This window comes from Orbicella franksi, chromosome 15 (assembly GCF_964199315.1).
Source record: "Orbicella franksi chromosome 15, jaOrbFran1.1, whole genome shotgun sequence".
Taxonomy (NCBI): domain Eukaryota; kingdom Metazoa; phylum Cnidaria; class Anthozoa; order Scleractinia; family Merulinidae; genus Orbicella; species Orbicella franksi.
This window is the reverse complement of record NC_138159.1, coordinates 12002998-12021252: the sequence shown is the minus strand read 5'-3', so window position 1 is coordinate 12021252 and position 18255 is coordinate 12002998. Positions and strand designations below refer to the sequence as shown.

The 18255-nt window shown below is 44.0% G+C and overlaps 2 protein-coding genes and 1 pseudogene across 2 annotated transcripts in view; all 3 read right to left on the bottom strand.

The window, feature by feature from the left end:
- LOC145470010 (uncharacterized) overlaps positions 1-18255 on the bottom strand; it is a 185340-nt gene that overhangs the window by 11323 nt on the left and 155762 nt on the right. The window lies entirely within an intron of this gene.
- LOC145469944 (endosome/lysosome-associated apoptosis and autophagy regulator family member 2-like) overlaps positions 1-18255 on the bottom strand; it is a 41868-nt gene that overhangs the window by 21785 nt on the left and 1828 nt on the right. The window contains exon 2 of the mRNA XM_081453763.1: positions 15627-15889. Coding sequence (XP_081309889.1) covers positions 15627-15889 — 263 coding nt within the window. The remainder of the gene's footprint in view (positions 1-15626; positions 15890-18255) is intronic.
- On the bottom strand, positions 3532-7833 carry LOC145470039 (uncharacterized; annotated as a pseudogene).

The window sequence follows — 18255 nt, the reverse complement described above, 5'->3', positions numbered from 1 at the left end:
TTCTTAGGCTCATCTAGACACAAAAATCGCTTTCCAACCCTAATATACAGATAAAGTGGTGGGATAGTTTCTTCCAATAATTGTCTTTTTTATACTAAGAATGAACTGAAGTGTAAATGGGCCTTGAATACGAGCATGGTAATCACTGTTTTGTTGCAAAATTATTTGATGCCCTATTCTCTCCAAGGACGGACCAGGATTTTCATTTCAAAGCAAAGTGACCATTTCAGAACTTTGGTGTGGTATGGCTGCCTAGACTCAATTTTATTAATGCAGTTAAATGCAATTTAACGGAGTTAACAACAAAGAGCGCCAGTGTTGTCTGGAGTCAGCGGCGTTTCATACATGGGCATGCACCAGATCCCATGTGCTCTTTGACTGAAGTGTGTTTAGCGTTACAGGCGCTAGCGTGTTATTTGCGTGAAAGTTCATGGGACCTCATCTTCAAGGCTTCCTCCCGGAGTAGCGTGTGCATTATTTGTTCTTCGTTCGTCGTTTTTCGAATCTTGCCGTTGTTTCTTTCGTTTGGTATGGCACATCGTCGTGCAACAAACAACAGTGTGGCCGCCATGTTGGATTCAAGTCAGCCTTCTTCTTCAGCCGATTCTCCCTCTTCGGTCGTATGTCCTCCCATTTCTTCGACTCCGGTGTCCACTCCGCCCTCCTTCATCCTCTCTCAACAGGACCTCAGTCAAGTGTTTTCACAAGCCTTGGGGGATACGTTACCTCGCATTTTGGCGGCTTTGCAAAGTCACTCATCGAGTTCTTCGACAGCGGGAAACGCGGCGTCGGGCACGACGTCATCCGGTTCTGTTGTCATTAACCAACCACTGCCTTCTTCTGCAGGCCAGTCCTCAGGTAATTTGGTCGTTCCTCCCTTTATTTCAACATACTGCACGTTAGGCAATTCTTCTTTATCTTCGCCATCGTTGTTTGGTTCTCGTGGTGCTGCGAATGGATTGCCATCTTCCAACCAGTCTTTCACGCCATTGGTCTCCTTTGGTTCTAATTCCTCCATCGCCTCTACCTCAACATCCCTGAATAGCCGTTTGTTGTTGGCCCCGGTTATTCCCCTATCCCGGAGAAGCTGGTGACAAAAATTAGGTCTGGCCAATTTGTGGATCTTGCTGACTTGCTAGCAGAGAACTTGAAAGCCCAGGAGACAGAGCCCCAAACGTACCTTGATGGCAAACTTCTCGTGAGTTCTTCCAAGAAAAGGGTGCAAGAGATCACTGATATTGTGACATGGGTTGAAGCATTCACTGTGTACTCGTGGATCTTCTGCTGTGCTCATTCTTCCAGATGGCAGGACATGACACAATACAAGCTGCTAATTCTCAAGACGTCGCGCCAGTTCCCTGGGAAGGCTTGGCTCCATTACGATGTTGCATTCCGCAAGGACGCAGCTGCTGCAGGTTTGGTGGACTGGTCTCACATGAACCATGATTTGTACAACTTCCATACTCTTTCGTCACCTCTTCCCCAGTCAAGCCAGCAGCCAACCACTTCGTCTTCAGCTTCAATTTCGATAGCCGGTTCATCCACCTTTTGCCGATCTTGGAATGATGGCACCTGTCGCTGGACCTTTGGTCAATGCCGGTACCTCCATCGCTGTGAGAAATGTGAAGGTGATCATCCACGTGTCAACTGTCCATTTCGAGCCTCAACCTCTTCCTACCGGCGCTCCCAGTCAACTCCCCCATCCCAAAGCAAACGTCTGCAGCGTTGAAGTGGGATCCAAACCATATGTAAATAGCGTACATTCATCTTGTTCAGTTTCCTTTTCAAATTTTTTGATTCCTGTTCCTGTTAATGTTGTTGTTCCTGCACCACAAGATGCTTTTGGTAATGACATGCCCTCCGAAGTGGCACACCATGCTTTGCCCTCTTGTTCTTTGTCCATTTTGGGCGCCCCGCAGCAAGACCTGGTCCCCCCATCCAGAGTAACCCCCATAGACGCGGAGGAACTTCGGCATGAACTGTGTTCTTACCCCAACCAAACGCAAGTGGAGTACGTGATTTCAGGTCTCACAAATGGTTTTCAGCTGGGTTTTGACCCTCGGGCGGTATCTTTAAAATCGGAGAATAAAAATATGCCTTCAGCATCCCTTCAGCCTTCAGTCATCGACCAGTATCTCCTCACGGAACTCGACAAAGGCCGTGTAGCTGGCCCCTTTGCTATAGCCCCTATCCCAAACCTCCATGTGAGTCGCTTTGGAATTATCCCGAAGAAGTACCAGCCTGGAAAATGGCGGCTTATCTTGGATCTGTCTAGTCCTTTAGGCCATAGTGTCAATGATGGCATTCCAAAAGAACCCTTTTCAGTGCAGTACATGAAGGTTGATGATATCATCGATGGGATCATGCTTCACGGCAGAGGAACGCTGTTGGCAAAGTTCGATGTGGAAAGTGCTTACCGTAATGTCCCTGTCCATTCTGATGATCGTTACCTACTTGGTATGAAGTGGCGTGGGAAATATTTTATTGATATGGCGCTTCCATTTGGACTACGCTCTGCTCCTTTCATCTTCTCGTCCATTGCAGATATGCTCGAGTGGATCCTCAAACACAATTATAATGTGAATTTTCTTTTACACTACCTGGATGACTTCCATACATTGGGCCCTCCTAACTCACCTGTTTGCCAGAACAATATTGATACTTGTGTTAAGCTATTTTAAACTCATCGCAAATAGATGAGCTTGGGAACTGGTGCCTTAAAGGTTAGCGGGGTGCCAAAGCCATAAGCCGCTAGGAGGTATCCATGGCAACCCTGGAAAGCAGGAACCACCCAATGAGCGTCCGCTAACCGGCACCGTCACACTGAAAGAAATTCAGTGGAATCTACTTACCTGGAGAATACTTACCCTGACCAAGAACAAAACGGGAGGGAGGAGAGGGTGCAAGAATCCGCAATGATTCGCGAGCAAAGCAGTGCAACTGATCCGCAACAATCAGCAGAATACACTACAACACTATTATGCAATGAACCATAAACCCCTGCAAAACCCCTGAAGGCCGCCCCACAGGTCACGTACTCCCAAACGCGGAAACCGCTGGCTGCATAAGCTCATATTTAACTTGCCTAAATGATATTAGCTGGATGGGCACACTAGCTAGCTGCATTAGCTCGAGTTTAACCTTGCCTAAATGATATTTAGCCACATTTAAACTCATCGCAAATAGATGAGCTTGGGAACTGGTGCCTTAAAGGTTAGCGGGGTGCCAAAGCCATAAGCCGCTAGGAGGTATCCATGGCAACCCTGGAAAGCAGGAACCACCCAGATGAAACCCTTCTCCTGGTGCTTGGAGAAAGGAGGGACCCAGGGACAGGGTGACATGGTACCTCCGATCCCCCAAACCTACCCCCAAGCACCACTCAGCTGGTATAAAGGGCAAATGCAAAATAAACACATACCTAGGAAGCTAGCCACGGTGGACTGCAAGTCCAAAAGAAAGACCCAGGAACATCATGCTACAGCAACCAGAGATAAGCTCCAAAGGGCGTTCCAGGTAGCGCAAATGCTTTCCTCAAGCCAATTTTTTAGAGAGGGCAGCTAAGGCATCCGACGGGGTCCTAATGTAGAGCTGATAGGCATTGCTTGACCAGCGGCCCATGGACTGAATCAAATGATCTGGTACTCCATTGCGAGCAGCGACAGTAGCAGCCCCTATACGAAAGCTATGGCTCGAGAAGTTACCAGGAATCCTGGCGGAGACCATGATCTGCCGAAGCCAATCCGTCAACACAGAACGTGAGAGGGGCTGACCACTCTGGAACAAAAACAGGGGGCCTGGAGCATCACCCCTGAGCGCAAGGTAAGTCATAAGAGCATGCACTGCACACAATGGATGCCTACCAACGCCGATGTGAATGAGACAGCCCTTCCGAAACGGATCAGTCTTGGAACCTTTAATCTTAATGCGCATGCATGATGGGGCTGAAGGTGAATCCACCGCAACATCCTGAACACCCAAGTGCAGAGATGACGAGAAGCTAGACAGGTGGGGAACAGTGAACTCGGACGCGCGAAGGAAGCCAAAATATCCCAATGAACAAGCTGCCCAGAACATGCAATGGTCCGGGAGGCAAAGGTCAAGAGACCGCCAAATAACCAACATCAGGTCATCAGTAATGGGAAGTCGCGAAGAAGAAGGAGAGCCTTGACAGCGCTTGATTCCACGTACAACCCGTTGAAGACGAAGGCAATTCATAAGTGGGTCAGGGAACCCTTGTTCAATATGAAGGGCTCTAACCCCAGACAGATACACCTTGATAGATGAGTGCTGAATAGTTCTCGCAAGAAACGTGACAAAGAGGCAAAGTGTCCATTCGTCTGCTGGGCACGGGGACCCAGAAGGATGTAACTTGCCAAGCTGACGGCAAAAGGAAATGAACTTTGATTGTGCTGAAGTGTATGAACGGCGTGTCGAGGGGGCGAGCCCTTGAGACAGAAAGGAAAAGCACTGTTGCTCTAGGGCAGAGAAGTCAAGTCCGCCAGAAGCTCCGGCGGGATCCATGTAGGGTGAAGCTGTGCATCCGGGACCAACTGCCTGAAGTCCTGCCAACGAAAGCGAGACAAAGCATCAGCTATCTGATTGTTAACCCCAGGTACATGTTGGGCAGAAAAGGAAAAACTATGATGAGCGGCTGCCAGAAGCAGGCTGCGCAGTAATCGCATCAAACACGGTACTTTAGAAGTCCTGGAATTCAAAACATGGACGACAGCATCGTTGTCTGAACGGAAAAGGACATGCTTCTTGCACCACATGTGTCCCCAAACATGAGCAGCGATGACAACTGGAAAGAGCTCCTTATAAGCGATGGACTGCTGTTGTTGTTGAGAAGGAGCCCAGGAACCAGCAAACCAAAGGCCCTTGAAGTATGCTCCATAACCAATTGATCCAGCTGCATCAGAAGCCACCTCGACGTCTGCCTCTGGCAATAAACCTGGGAACAGCCAAAAGCTAACACCGTGCCAATCTGACAAGAATTGGTGCCACCACAGGAGGTCCAAGTGAAATTCCCTGTTAAGGCGAACCGGGTGATCCCTTTTGCGAAAGCAGCATAACAGGTCGATCATGCGACGCAAGAAGGTTCTCCCAGGCCAGACCACTTTTGCCGCATGATGCAGATGGCCAATGAGAGATTCTAACACCTGCCTATTGCACCATTTTCGAGAAAGCCAAGAAGTAATGAGATCTCGCAAAGCGGACAATTTCTCGGCGGGGAGACGAGCGATTTGATTAACGGAATCCAGCTCAATACCTAGGACCACGAGCACAGTTGAGGGGCCCACACACTTGCCGGGGTGAAGTGGCAAGCCCAAACGTCTGCATACTGACACTGCAATACTCAAGTTGTGCGCACACTGAGATGACTCAGGAGGGCCAGCAGTGATGAAGTCGTCAAGGTAGTGCAGCAGGTCTGGAATCTGGTAAGAATGCACGAGGATCCACTCAACCATGTCTGCTATCGCATTGAAGATGAAAGGAGCTGATCGAAGGCCAAAGGGGAGAGCCAGATCCACATAGTATTGATTACGCCACTTCATCCCCAGCAAATAACGGTCAGATGGATGAACAGGAACATTGCGGTAAGCAGCCTCGACATCGAACTTAGCCATGAGGGCCCCCTTTCCCAGTCGAGACACTAGGCGAATAATTTGATCCACAGTTATGTAGTGGAGGGTAAACTCATCTGGGTTGATCCCATCATTGACACTAGCCCCCCCTGGGGAAGACAAGTCCACAATGAGGCGCCACTTTCCTGGTTGGCCCTTCTTTGGAATAACACCAAAGCTACTGACTTGGAGGTTGGGGAAGGGGGGGGAATCGAACGGGCCAGCCACCCTTCCCAACGACACCTCATTGGCTAAATAGTCGTCAATGACAGACTGATGCTGGTGCGCAGATGGTTTGTTTTTCTTAGCCGCCTTAAGCTTTTGGGCCGGGCAGAAGCCCAATTTGAACCCGTGACGGATTCCATCCAATACAAAATGAACCTGCTGTTGATGGGGATGGAGCCGCAACTCCCAGGCAAACTGCTCCGCCTGCAGAGGAGTGACTGCTGAAACTGGGGGGAGAGGAACTAGGGAAGGAACACAAATAGAACAGGAGTCAATACCTGGCCCCATAATATCTAACCCCAACCCAAACCCCCTAACTGATGCACAACCTGGTAAACAACAAATGCCACGAAAATAAAACTGAAGCGACTAGATTTAATTCAAGCACAAAAGGTCAAAAAAAAAAAAAAAAAAAAAATACAAGTGGTAAATATGCCCTCCTAAAACGAACGAACAACAACATAGAGTGGTGGGAAATAACAAACATAACGCGGCAAATGACAAACAACCAATCTGATAGTGTCTATTCGCACCTAAACCTGCAGCTAGAAGTCCTCCACCCTAACAGCAAAGTCAAAACAGTATGGGAGGGCCTAATGACAACTATTAAAGTCTGCTACTTCAATCGCTTAGCGCCTGGACTTGCTGCTCGAGCGAGAAGGAGAAGAGTCAGCTTGCCGTTTGGGAGAAGCTCGGGACTGGCTTGGTGGCTCGCCAGGGCAAGCTCCAACGCGGTGCGGACCAAAGCAGCTGGAGCATTTGTGTGCAAAACGGCATGATGACGAAGGAGCAACACAACGGCCTCGGTTCCACGATTTGCAAATAATGTGGGAAGACGTAGCTCCATGTGGCTCCGTGGATTCATCTGACAATTCACGGCCAGGACGGACAGAGGCCCCAGCCGCGTGGAAATTAAACAACTGGACATTTATGGCCGACCAGTCCGTCAAGTTCGTTGCGGCAGCGTGTTCGCGGAAGGCCCGATCATACGCCAACCAAACCCGACCGGCGAACTGGCGATATGTGCGGAGAATCAAAAGCTGGTATTGCAGCAAATCCCTCCACCGTTGAGGGAAGTGGGACGACAAAATGAGGCTGTACACTGAGAAAGCCTCCAGCCAACTCGATATATCCTCAATGCGCCGTTTAGGTTTTTTAGGTGTCGAAGTTAGCACCAACCGACCGTCGAGCAGCAACTGAGGCTCGGACTCAGTTGAAACTATGTTAACCGAAAGCAGCTCGTTCAGCTCTACAAACTTCCCAGCCACAATCTGGCTTACGAGCTTCGCTGGAATGGGCGAAAACCCAGGGCCAACCACGAAAGCCTGATGCAGTATAGGCGACTGGGCCGGCGAAGAAACACCGCCGAGAGCAAGCGACGCGGTCCCAATAGCGGAATTGGACGAAGAAGTTGCGAGTGCGGGTATTGGCGAGGCAAACGTAGAAACAAAAGAAGGCACAACAAAATTGGGCCTACCTTGCGCCGTAGCGCTCGCAGCGACCGCCGAAACTGGCGGAAAGCCAACGCCAGAGGCTGCCAGGGCTGAGACTTGAGCATCTAGCTGGCCAGAAGATAGAGACGATGGAGGAACGCCCCCAGGCATGGCCGCCTCCGGCACACTCGTGGATGAAGAAACTGGAGGCGTCAATGGCAAATTTGAAGCTTGCTCGGCCGCGAGGGCTTGCTTGACCGCATTGATAACCGATGCCAAGAAAGCGGGAGAAGGCTGATCAGCAGGCTGAGCTTGAGACGTCGAAGGAACGACCGGCGTCTGTGAAGTTGATGGAGGGAGATTTGCATCATTGGGACGTGGTCGAGTCGTCTCAGCAACAGAAACAATGGCATCGAAGGCCGCCGCTTGACTGTTACGGGTTGACCTGGCCGTCATTATTGTATAAACAATGATAGACAACAGCTCTTGAAAGAGAACAAAGGCAACGAAGAGGCAAGAATCCGCAATGATTCGCGAGCAAAGCAGAGCAACTGATCCGCAACAATCAGCAGAATACACTACAACACTATTATGCAATGAACCATAAACCCCTGCAAAACCCCTGAAGGCCGCCCCACAGGTCACGTACTCCCAAACGCGGAAACCGCTGGCTGCATAAGCTCATATTTAACTTGCCTAAATGATATTAGCTGGATGGGCACACTAGCTAGCTGCATTAGCTCGAGTTTAACCTTGCCTAAATGATATTTAGCCACATTAAAAAGTGGGGTATTCCTCTTCACCCGAACAAATTGGAGGGGCCATCCACTTGTTTAACTGTACTCGGTATTGAGCTCGATTCTCTCTCACTTCAGGCCCGTCTGCCGCAGGATAAGTTTGATCGTATTGCTGCACTTCTGGAAGCCTGGTCCCTCAAACATTGCACACGGAAGGAGCTGGAATCTCTCATTGGCAATCTCCAACACGCATGTAAAGTAGTTCCTCAGGGGCGTACCTTCTTGAGACGCATGATCAATTTATTGTCAGCCTTTCGACGTGATAGCCACCCAATTAGGATCAACCAAGACTTTTGCTTAGACCTCCGTTGGTGGCGAGAATTTTTCCATTCTTGGGGTGGTCTCAGTTTCCTGCTTTCCCCACAGTGGGCGACCTTGCCTGAATTTTACGTTTCCTCAGATGCTACTGGTGCTCGGGGTTATGGTGCAATTTGTGATCATGAATGGTTTGTGGGTGAATGGTCAGCTGTTCAGCATCCCTTGGCAATTGCCTACAAAGAGTTGTTTCCGGTGGTTATTGCAGCTTCCCTATGGGGCCACCGATGGGCTTCTAAACGAGTTGAGTTCTGCTCCGACAACATGGCAGTCGTTAGTGTTTTGCGTTCGGGCACCACGAAGGATCCGAACATGATGGTTCTTCTCCGTCACTTGTCACTTGTGGCAGCCCGACATTCCTTTGCCTTTACTGCCTCTCATACGCCGGGTAAAGACAACTCGATTGCTGATGCCTTATCTCGTTTTGATTTTCAGCGTTTCCATCATCTTGCTCCTCATGCAGCTCCTGGGGCGACTCCAATTCCGTTAACGCTGCTGGCTCAGCTGCCCATAATTTGACAGATAAATGCCAGTTCTATTTGACCAATGGCCTCGCACCTTCTACTCGCCAAGTTTATGCTTCGGCTCAACGTCAGTTCTTAGATTTTTGTAGTCAGGATACTCCCTTCGAGCCAAGTCAGCCTCTTTTACCAGCCAGTGAACAAACTCTGATGCGCTTCTGTACCCATTTAGCAGATCGTCTTCACCATTCTTCCATTAAAGTATATTTGTCTGCAGTCCGTTCTTTACACATTGACTATGGCTTCCCAGACCCAATTGTCAACCGTCTTCAACTTCAGCGTCTCTTACGAGGGATCAAACGTCATCAGGGCCCAAATCTCCCTCAGCGCCAACCAGTGACAGCCGACCTTATGTCTGTTTTGCACAAGTCTTTAGATTTTATCAACCCTGACAGTGTCATGCTATGGGCAGCCTGCTGTCTTGGCTTCTTTGGGTTTCTTAGAGCTGGTGAATTTACAACAAATGGTACCTTTGATCCATCTGTTCATTTGACCGCGGTAGATCTTCAAGTAGATTCCTCCACCAATCCCCAAAGCTTTCGAGTGTTAATCAAGTGTGCAAAGACTGATCCTTTCAGGCAGGGTTGTTTCATCTATCTTGGCCGTGGTTCCCTTCCCCTCTGTCCTGTGACTGCATTAACAAACTACCTTCATCTTCGTGGGCCAGGCGCTGGACCTCTCTTTATTCACCAAGATGGCTCTCCTCTTTCTAGATCTCGGCTTTCCTCGTTTCTTCAAACCACTCTACAGGCAGCAGGTATTCCTGGAAAGTTCTCAGGTCATAGTTTTAGAATTGGAGCCGCTACAACTGCTGCCCAGAGAGGTGTTCCTGATCATCTCATTAAGACAATGGGTCGCTGGTCGAGTGATGCTTACTTGTTATATGTGCGCACACCTGTGGAAACCATCCTTTCAGTAGCTGAACGACTTGCCTAACAGGTATGGTTTTTGTCACTAATTTGCCAGTTACTGGGTGCCTACGGATTTGGGCATTTTTCTCGGGGCTCTGGCCTCCCCATCCATGAGCCCCTCTCTTCTCCGAGCTGGCTAGCGCGCTGCTCGGAGGTCCTCCGGCTTGGCGTGGGGGCTCATGGCTGGCTTGCCAGGATTTGCCAGCCATGGGAGCAGTCTCCATCTAGGAGCTGGCTGCCAATAGTGGAAGCTCCTGGATATCACAGGCACCCAGCCTCCATTTTGCGATGCAGTTGTTAAATGCAGTTAAATGCAATTTAACGGAGTTAACAACAAAGAGCGCCAGTGTTGTCTGGAGTCAGCGGCGTTTCATACATGGGCATGCGCCAGATCCCATGTGCTCTTTGACTGAAGTGTGTTTAGCGTTACAGGCGCTAGCGTGTTATTTGCGTGGCAGTTCATGGGACCTCATCTTCAAGGCTTCCTCCCTCCCCCCCATTTCCCTCCCTCTTTTCCACTGTTCACACAGTGTGACGGGTGCCTGTTCTCCCTTCTGCATGGGGGCTCATGGCTGGCTTGCCAGGATTTGCCAGCCATGGGAGCAGTCTCCATCTAGGAGCTGGCTGCCAATAGTGGAAGCTCCTGGATATCACAGGCACCCAGCCTCCATTTTGCGATGCAGTTGTTAATAATATTATAACATTTTTCCAGCTACTGAAAGATGTATAATTTCAGTTCACTGATAATTACAACATTTTTTTAGCTACTGAAAGATGTATAATTTCAGTGCACCGATAATTGGGTACATGCAGTGATACACTAGTAAGCAACCATTCCTTGTGACAAACCATAATACCCTCATCATTTATGAAAATATCTTCTGCTCATAATATATCAAGGACCACCCTTTGGGATGCCTACATGTCCTAGCTAGAGTGTGTTTGTCATCAAATTGAGCATTCTCTCTCACACATTGTGAACTAACCAGCTATGATATTGGAATTTTGTGAAAATATGCAAAAACAATATTCATTGCCAAAAAATTTTAAATAATTTGTAACAGTTAGATGTAAAGCCTGCTTTCTGAATTAATTGAGTATTTCACTTCTGATGATGACCTGTTTAACAGGTATTTTTGCAAAGTGTCCCAAATTATACGAGAGTTTCACTCCATTGACCAGTAACGAGAGAGGAGTATACAGACAATTTTTCAGTAGTACAGTAAGGTACTGCACTATAATCTCAGGCTATGATACATATATGACATACGTTGACACAGTGCACAAAAAGTCTGACAAATTCCGATTAAATTTGTGTTAGTGTCCCCAATTAGTTATCTTTAGCTAAATACTCCGACACTCAAATAAAGTTTATGTATGTATGTATGTATGTATGTATGTATGTATGTATGTATGTATGTATTAAATAAACTATACGTCTTCAGTTCACTGTTAAATAATAGAGTACAATTTTCGAGCCATAAGCAAAAATGTAAACAATAACATGCAGTCAAAACAAATTGCATTCAAGCTTTCGTATGCTGAATATATTATTAGCTGACAAGCGTAAAGCTGCAGTACTCGAGAGAATGATTATTCAAGTATCGATATAAGATGTTACAAAGTGGCAGGATATCTGGAGGAAATAGATGCAAATATCCATCTGTGTGTGTAGTATTGATCAGTCGATTGCGCGTGGACTCATCTTCGCTCTGGGACTCGATCGCAAAAAACCCCCACATTTTCAGTCTTCATCGATCATAATGTGTAGGTAAGGTAATCCAAGGAGTTGAGGAGCAGAATAACATTCAATGTTCAGCATTTACACTGAAAAGACGAAAGAAATTCAGCTTTTAATGCATCTTCGGTCTCCTTTCCAGAGATCCGAACAGCATGAAAGAATGTGTGAACTGAAGCACATTGTAATATTTACCCAAAATGCAGTTCGGCGCATGGCCAACCTCCTCTAAATACTAGTAGAATTCTACTAAATGTAGTTAGATCATGGGCTTGAGGTTTATATCAGGGATGGAAATCAAAAGTACATGTATATTAATCTAATTGTTTTTTAGTATAAATCTACTAGTCCTTCAAAACTTAGACAGCAAGACACTGGTTCTTGTTTTATAATTGAAGGGGTGAGTGCAAAACCATGCTAAGTGACGATTTGGGTGAAAAAAAAATTTTCACAAAAGGGCTTGAATTTTTGCATGTGGTCTTCAATGTAATAGGAAAACGTGGTCCTGTATTTTTGTCACTAGTTTTTGCTTCGTTTATAAAGACGCCGCTAGGAAAACCGAGTGGTTTTTCTGCATACGCAATATCTCGAAAACGAAGCGAAGCTTAGCGGAAAAACTACAGGACATTGTTAAACATACCTAAACAAAACTGCATGCGAAAGTTGGAGCATTTTCGACAAAGTTCACTTTTGATTAAAATACCTAGCGCCCTTTACCCGCCGAGGTCTTCAAATAAACGAAGCCGGGCCTTTGTTATGATAAACAGAGCCGACCCTTTGTTATAATAGCCAAGCCAAGCCTTTGTCATAAGTCGAAGTCTCGCCTCGGTTTATTATAACAAAGGATCGGCCCGCCGCGACCACAAGGACTTTGATTTTACTTAGAAACCAGCAAAATGTCAATTTCACGCAACTTATATAAGCTCAAATTTGTTGATTTCAGGTCAAAAGTGGTTAAAACGTTGACTCATGTTAACGTGCGACGGCAAGGATGTTGATTTCTCTTAGAAAGCAGCAAAATGTCAATTTCACGCAACGTAAAAGCTCAAAAATGTCGATTTCAGGTCAAAAAAGTTTAAATGTTGATTTCATGTTAACCCGTGACAGGAAGGTTGTTGATTTCACTTAGAAAACAGCAAAATGTTAATTTCACGCAACGTATAAACTCAAAAATGTTGATTTCAGGTCTAAATAGGTAAAAATGCTGATTTCACGTAACGCGTGACGGCAAGGATGTTGATTTCACTTAGAAAACAGCAAAATGTTAATTTCACGCAGCGTATAAGTTCAAAAATGTTGATTTCAGGTCTAAATAGGTAAAAATGCTGATTTCACGTAATGCGTGACGGCAAGGATGTTGATTTCACTTAGAAAACAGCAAAATGTTAATTTCACGCAACGTATAAACTCAAAAACGTTGATTTCAGGTCTAAATAGGCAAAAATGCTGATTTCATGTTAACGCATGACGGCAAGGATGTTGATTTCACTTAGAAAACAGAAAAATGTTGATTTAACGCAGCGTATAAGCTCAAAAATGTTGATTTCAGGTCTAAATAGGTAAATATGTTGATTTCACGTAACGCATGACGGCAAGGATGTTGATTTCACTTAGAAAACAGCAAAATGTTAATTTCACGCAACGTATAAGCTCAAAAATATTGATTTCAGGATTAAATAGGTAAAATATGGCGGCCGGAAAATAGTGTTAACATCTGGAACTTACTTTGGTTATCTGGGACAATGACTATCTGCACTGAACAAATAAACATCAAATAAGCACTTTTCCAAATACAGCAACGTCTTAAATGGCTAAAAATCACGAGATAAATACATATTTTTCGACAAACGCGATCGTAGCTTTATGTCACGCACCGCCTACCAGATTAACAAATTAACCCTTCTGCGCAACGTACAGGTCTCCATACATCTGCATGTCCGCTGATCCCAGAAGTTCAAAACACACAAATCATGCCCATATGAAATAAAATCAACGCAACCTGGATCACAGATCTATGTTACAATCGATCGCTACTTGTTGGCCATTATTATCTTTAAATGAAAAAAGCCGAAACAATCTAGTTACCAGTTCGAGAAACGCGAGCAGAACGTGATCGCAATGCATGCCGGGAAGGGTCTTTACACCTCATGCGTGGGAAAACATGGCGGTCGATACAAGACAAATTTTATAAGTCTAAAACCAGTTCTCGCTTTCCAAACTTTGACACTAGCAACGCTTGGCAAATGGGCGACGACTCACCAGAGGGTATTTTTCTTGGGCAAGAACTGCTCTTGGACTTTGCTGCCTGGCTCGATCTGACTTCGAACGCCGATAACACGATTACGGTATATCAGCTGCCTTCGAAGTTTCAGAACACATTTTGATTCTTTAAAACGTGCTGATGACCTACGGGTTTATCGAGGCTTTATGATGCCTCTCAACCACCAGGCAGGCATACAAGGTACTTTAACACAATGCTTAAGATATCAGTTGACAGAGCTCTAATGCAGCACATCTCTTTTTTGTTCGATGGTATTTCGTTTGCCACTCGATCGATTCACGTGTTGTGCTCACGTCACAATAACCGATGTAAACAATCTGTTCCCAGATTTCCGCTCTATATATGCTGTGAGATTTGATTTTGACTTCATACACTATAAACAGTCTGCCTGTTTGCTGTTCAACAAATAAACTCCTAAAGACATGGCTAGGAAAAGCCAAGTATTTTTGCATACGTTATAACTTGAAAACGAAGCAAAAACCAGCGACAAAAATACAGGGCCGCGTTTTTCTATTACATTGAAGACCACGTGCAAAAATTCAAGCCCTTTCGCGATAATTTTTTTTTTCACCCAAATTGTCACTTAGCATGGTTTTGCACTCACCCCTTCAATTATTAAATCAAATTAAGACATCCACAGATCATGCAATGCAAGGATCATTGACAATTGCACCGCATTGTGTTGCTCTAGGTGTGTGTGCCTCTGCATTTATTAAGCCAAGTTTTTGATTGTAAAATGACAATCAAAGATACACATTTACCAGTCGATGTACAATTGCAATTTGGAAGCCATGGTTCTTAATCCAGAAAATGTTATGACTAGAAGTTTATGAAAAAATAAGCAAATACTTAGAATTGCACTGAATACAGTTAAACGAATGAATAAATTCATTATTGAAAAGCTCTTTTTTTACTCCTGTTCATACTGTGAAAAATCTTCATTTCATATTTGGTTGCAACTCTTGTCTTCTCTGGAACTGCCTTGACTAGTAAATTTATCTTTTATTTAAATACTCTTCACAGACACTTGAGAAATGCAAAATTGAATATTTTGATTAATGTAAGTATCAAAATGTAAATTCTCTTTGCTGTGCCATTGCAAACATGTCAACTCAACAACTCATGCTGGTGCTTCTACATGTATCAAGTCATGGAATTGCAGTCCACACTTTCTTTGAGGGTGTTATCTGTTATCAGTCACTGACATAAGCTACTCAGTCTGTAAACATCAGAGTTCTGCCAGTAGCAATCAAACCTAATGGTTGGTGTATCCATCTGCATAGCTGTCAGTTTCTTTACTCCTCTACTTAAAACAACTAAAGGAGTTGGCCAGGCCATATCAATGATACGATATCCTGTATTTATTGTATCTGTATCGACAGGAACATTCTATTGGAAAAACACCACTCAGAAAATTCATGTACCAAACTAAATTTGGCTCCTGAGTGGCATATTTTCCATATTCTTACTAGTGAGGATATTGGTGATGTCATTTCCCCCTTTTTCACACTAGGTGAAAATGGCAAGCGATAGATTCATCTATATAATAAAGGGAAAGTTACATGGTGACTTGAAAATATGAATTTTACTTTGTAATCAGTTTTAATTTAAGCAATAATTTGTCTCTCAAAAATAACATTCATATCTTCCTGCCACCACATAATATCCTGTATATATATCTACAACACACAACTGTGTGTTTGTCACACATGTATGTTGTAGATACACAGGACTAATTGAAGATTAAGTGAACTGCATCATAAATAATTTATTATGCTTACCACTTGCTCTCCAAGGTTGACATAGGCCTTTGACATAGCCACGTGAAACTTCACAAAATGTGACAATATCTGACCCATCAGGTGGCTTGGTACCATTGTTAGTCCAGTCATTCCAGTTGTTAATGGTTTCTCCCCCTGACCCATATTGACCAATCTCACATGGAAGGCACTTGACATCAGTTATGTTTCCAGACAGGCCTTGTCCAGGGGGGCAGTCACAGGGTATTCCATGCCTTGGACGTGGAGGAGGAACACCTCCTTGACTAGAAATTTATCACAGCATGTCAAATTAAATATATTCAACTTTTTAATACAATCTTCTCATGTACCAAGTTTGAGATCTCTGATGCAAGATATGAACCACAACTTTTCCCCTCGATTTGTGGTTCAAAGACTGTGTCATCAGGCACAGGCCATAAATCAATAAGGGAAAAAATGAGGATCTGTGTCTCAAAGTGCAGACCAAGAAAACAAGTTAGGTAAGCACTTAAGATGTTTGTTATTAATATCTGGTACCCTGGAGGAAAAAAACTGTTCTTGAAAGTCAAGTGCATGGGAAGCGAGTAACATCGTATGACAGTGACAACATACATTAATACCTACAGAATACTTTGAAATTCGTAAAAAGTATAAATAATAGGTACTAGTTGTCAGAGAGATGTCAAACAAATACTATGTGCCTGCAAAAAAGTGAAATTATGAAAAAAATTTACAGATGATCGACCAACCCCTAGTTTGCATAATCTGATCCCTTACCAGCCATAACTTGATTAAACAATACACAAGTTAAAAAGAGTTGAAAAGCAACTTGTTGACTAAAATCATTTGTAAAGCCAATGATAAATTATAGTTTCATAGGTCAAGCTACTAATTAAAGTTGCCACTCTCATATTCCACCATTTAGAAAGACTTTCCCTGAAGGTCTGCACTACTGAGAAAAATGCAACTACCAGTAGATGTTTCAATGTTTGTTTCTTGTTATCAAAAAGATGACATTTCTTCTGTTAAATAATCCTGAAAAGAGTTGCATCAGCAGGCAAGATATCATGCAAATGTTTTTTAATAGAAAGGTACCACGTAAAAAATACATGTATACTTTGAAATGCAATGCTATTGCCACTTTTCAAGTGACGTCATCATTTTCCAAAATAAGAAATTACCAATCCTTCTGAAGTTTTAGTTTCATCAGATGTAAGACCCTTCAATAATTTGATGTTTTGCAACCTTTAAGCTTGACAGGGTTCTTCATTATGTAATAGGGCATGTCTGAATTTCCAAGTTTATGCATTGTGTGACATTAAAATGGCAGCCCGATAAGGCTCTCAAGTAGGTCAAAAGATGAGTTATTGCTGAAGTTTTTGCTAACTAAACAGTTGCCCTATAAAAAGTGTTTATTTCAATGTTTCGGAGCTCTAGAGTTATAACTTTTCGTTTCAATGGCAAAACTCGATGACAGATGTTTCTATTACTTTACAGCCGCCATGCTGGCGTCCCTTTGAGGGGCACAAACATGGCAACTCCATACAAAGTTCTATAAATTTGAGTGAAACACTTCTCTGAATAACGAGAGAATGAAAAACCACACAGACCTAAATCTTGGCAAGGTTGTTTATATATCAATCATCTTTCATATCCCAGCTTCTTGACTTAATTCATTGGATGGTTATGATTTTTATTTCTGATGGCGTGACACTGCAAACCAGCCATAGATAGCTTCTACTGCTTGTTCTATCTAAATTATTATGCCCATTGTGGGAAAATGAAAGAACGTTTTTGAAAGAAAGCCATTTGTCATGACCATTTGTTTTATATATATCATCACTACTTTTTGGGTTGTGGAATTCACCCTGCCAAGTCCCCTCATTGGCTTAGAACCACTTTCAGTGTAGTACTATTTAAGAAATAGAAAACATGTACTGAGTTATGTATCGAGTTATAGAAACATGAGTGCGGCTTGTGTTCCCACAGGATTTCTTGTTCTCCCAAACTTTCACTTGTATTTCTACAACTTGATAGAAACACGGAGAACATGTTTTCTATTTCTTTTAGAAAACATCGCGACCAAGAAAAGTAAAACAACTTGTTAACTTGATTGTCAAAGTGTAAATTCTCTTTGCCCGTGCCATCATTACATCAACATCTCGTGAGAGCTTTGTGTTTCTATCGAGTTAAAACAACACAATTTTTAACCAATCAGTGTGTGTATTTTCTTAGGACTGTTTTCTAATTGGTTCTACAAGGTAAATATTTGTTTTTGTTGCAATTCTTGACCCTGCCAACTCATGAAAGAGTGATATGAAGTTTTAATGATGTCCATTGAGCCAAGAGCCCTTGCAGATCACACATCTTGAAAAAAATAGCCTTACTTTACTGAGTTTGTTATTTGTAATTTATCTGAATCTTCCACAACCTTGACAATCCTTTGGTCCTTTATACAATTTCCTCTTTTCACGGCCTTCAGAGCAAAAAGTCTAGACAGAAGGTTGAGTTTTGATGGATGTCAATCATGTCCGCCTCTTTTCTGAAAGCTGCAGGTTTGAATGTAAAAAATTATCCACTATGACTCCACTCGTAAAAATTATCACTTTAATTATTTGGGACATGTAAGACTAATACCTACTACAAAATA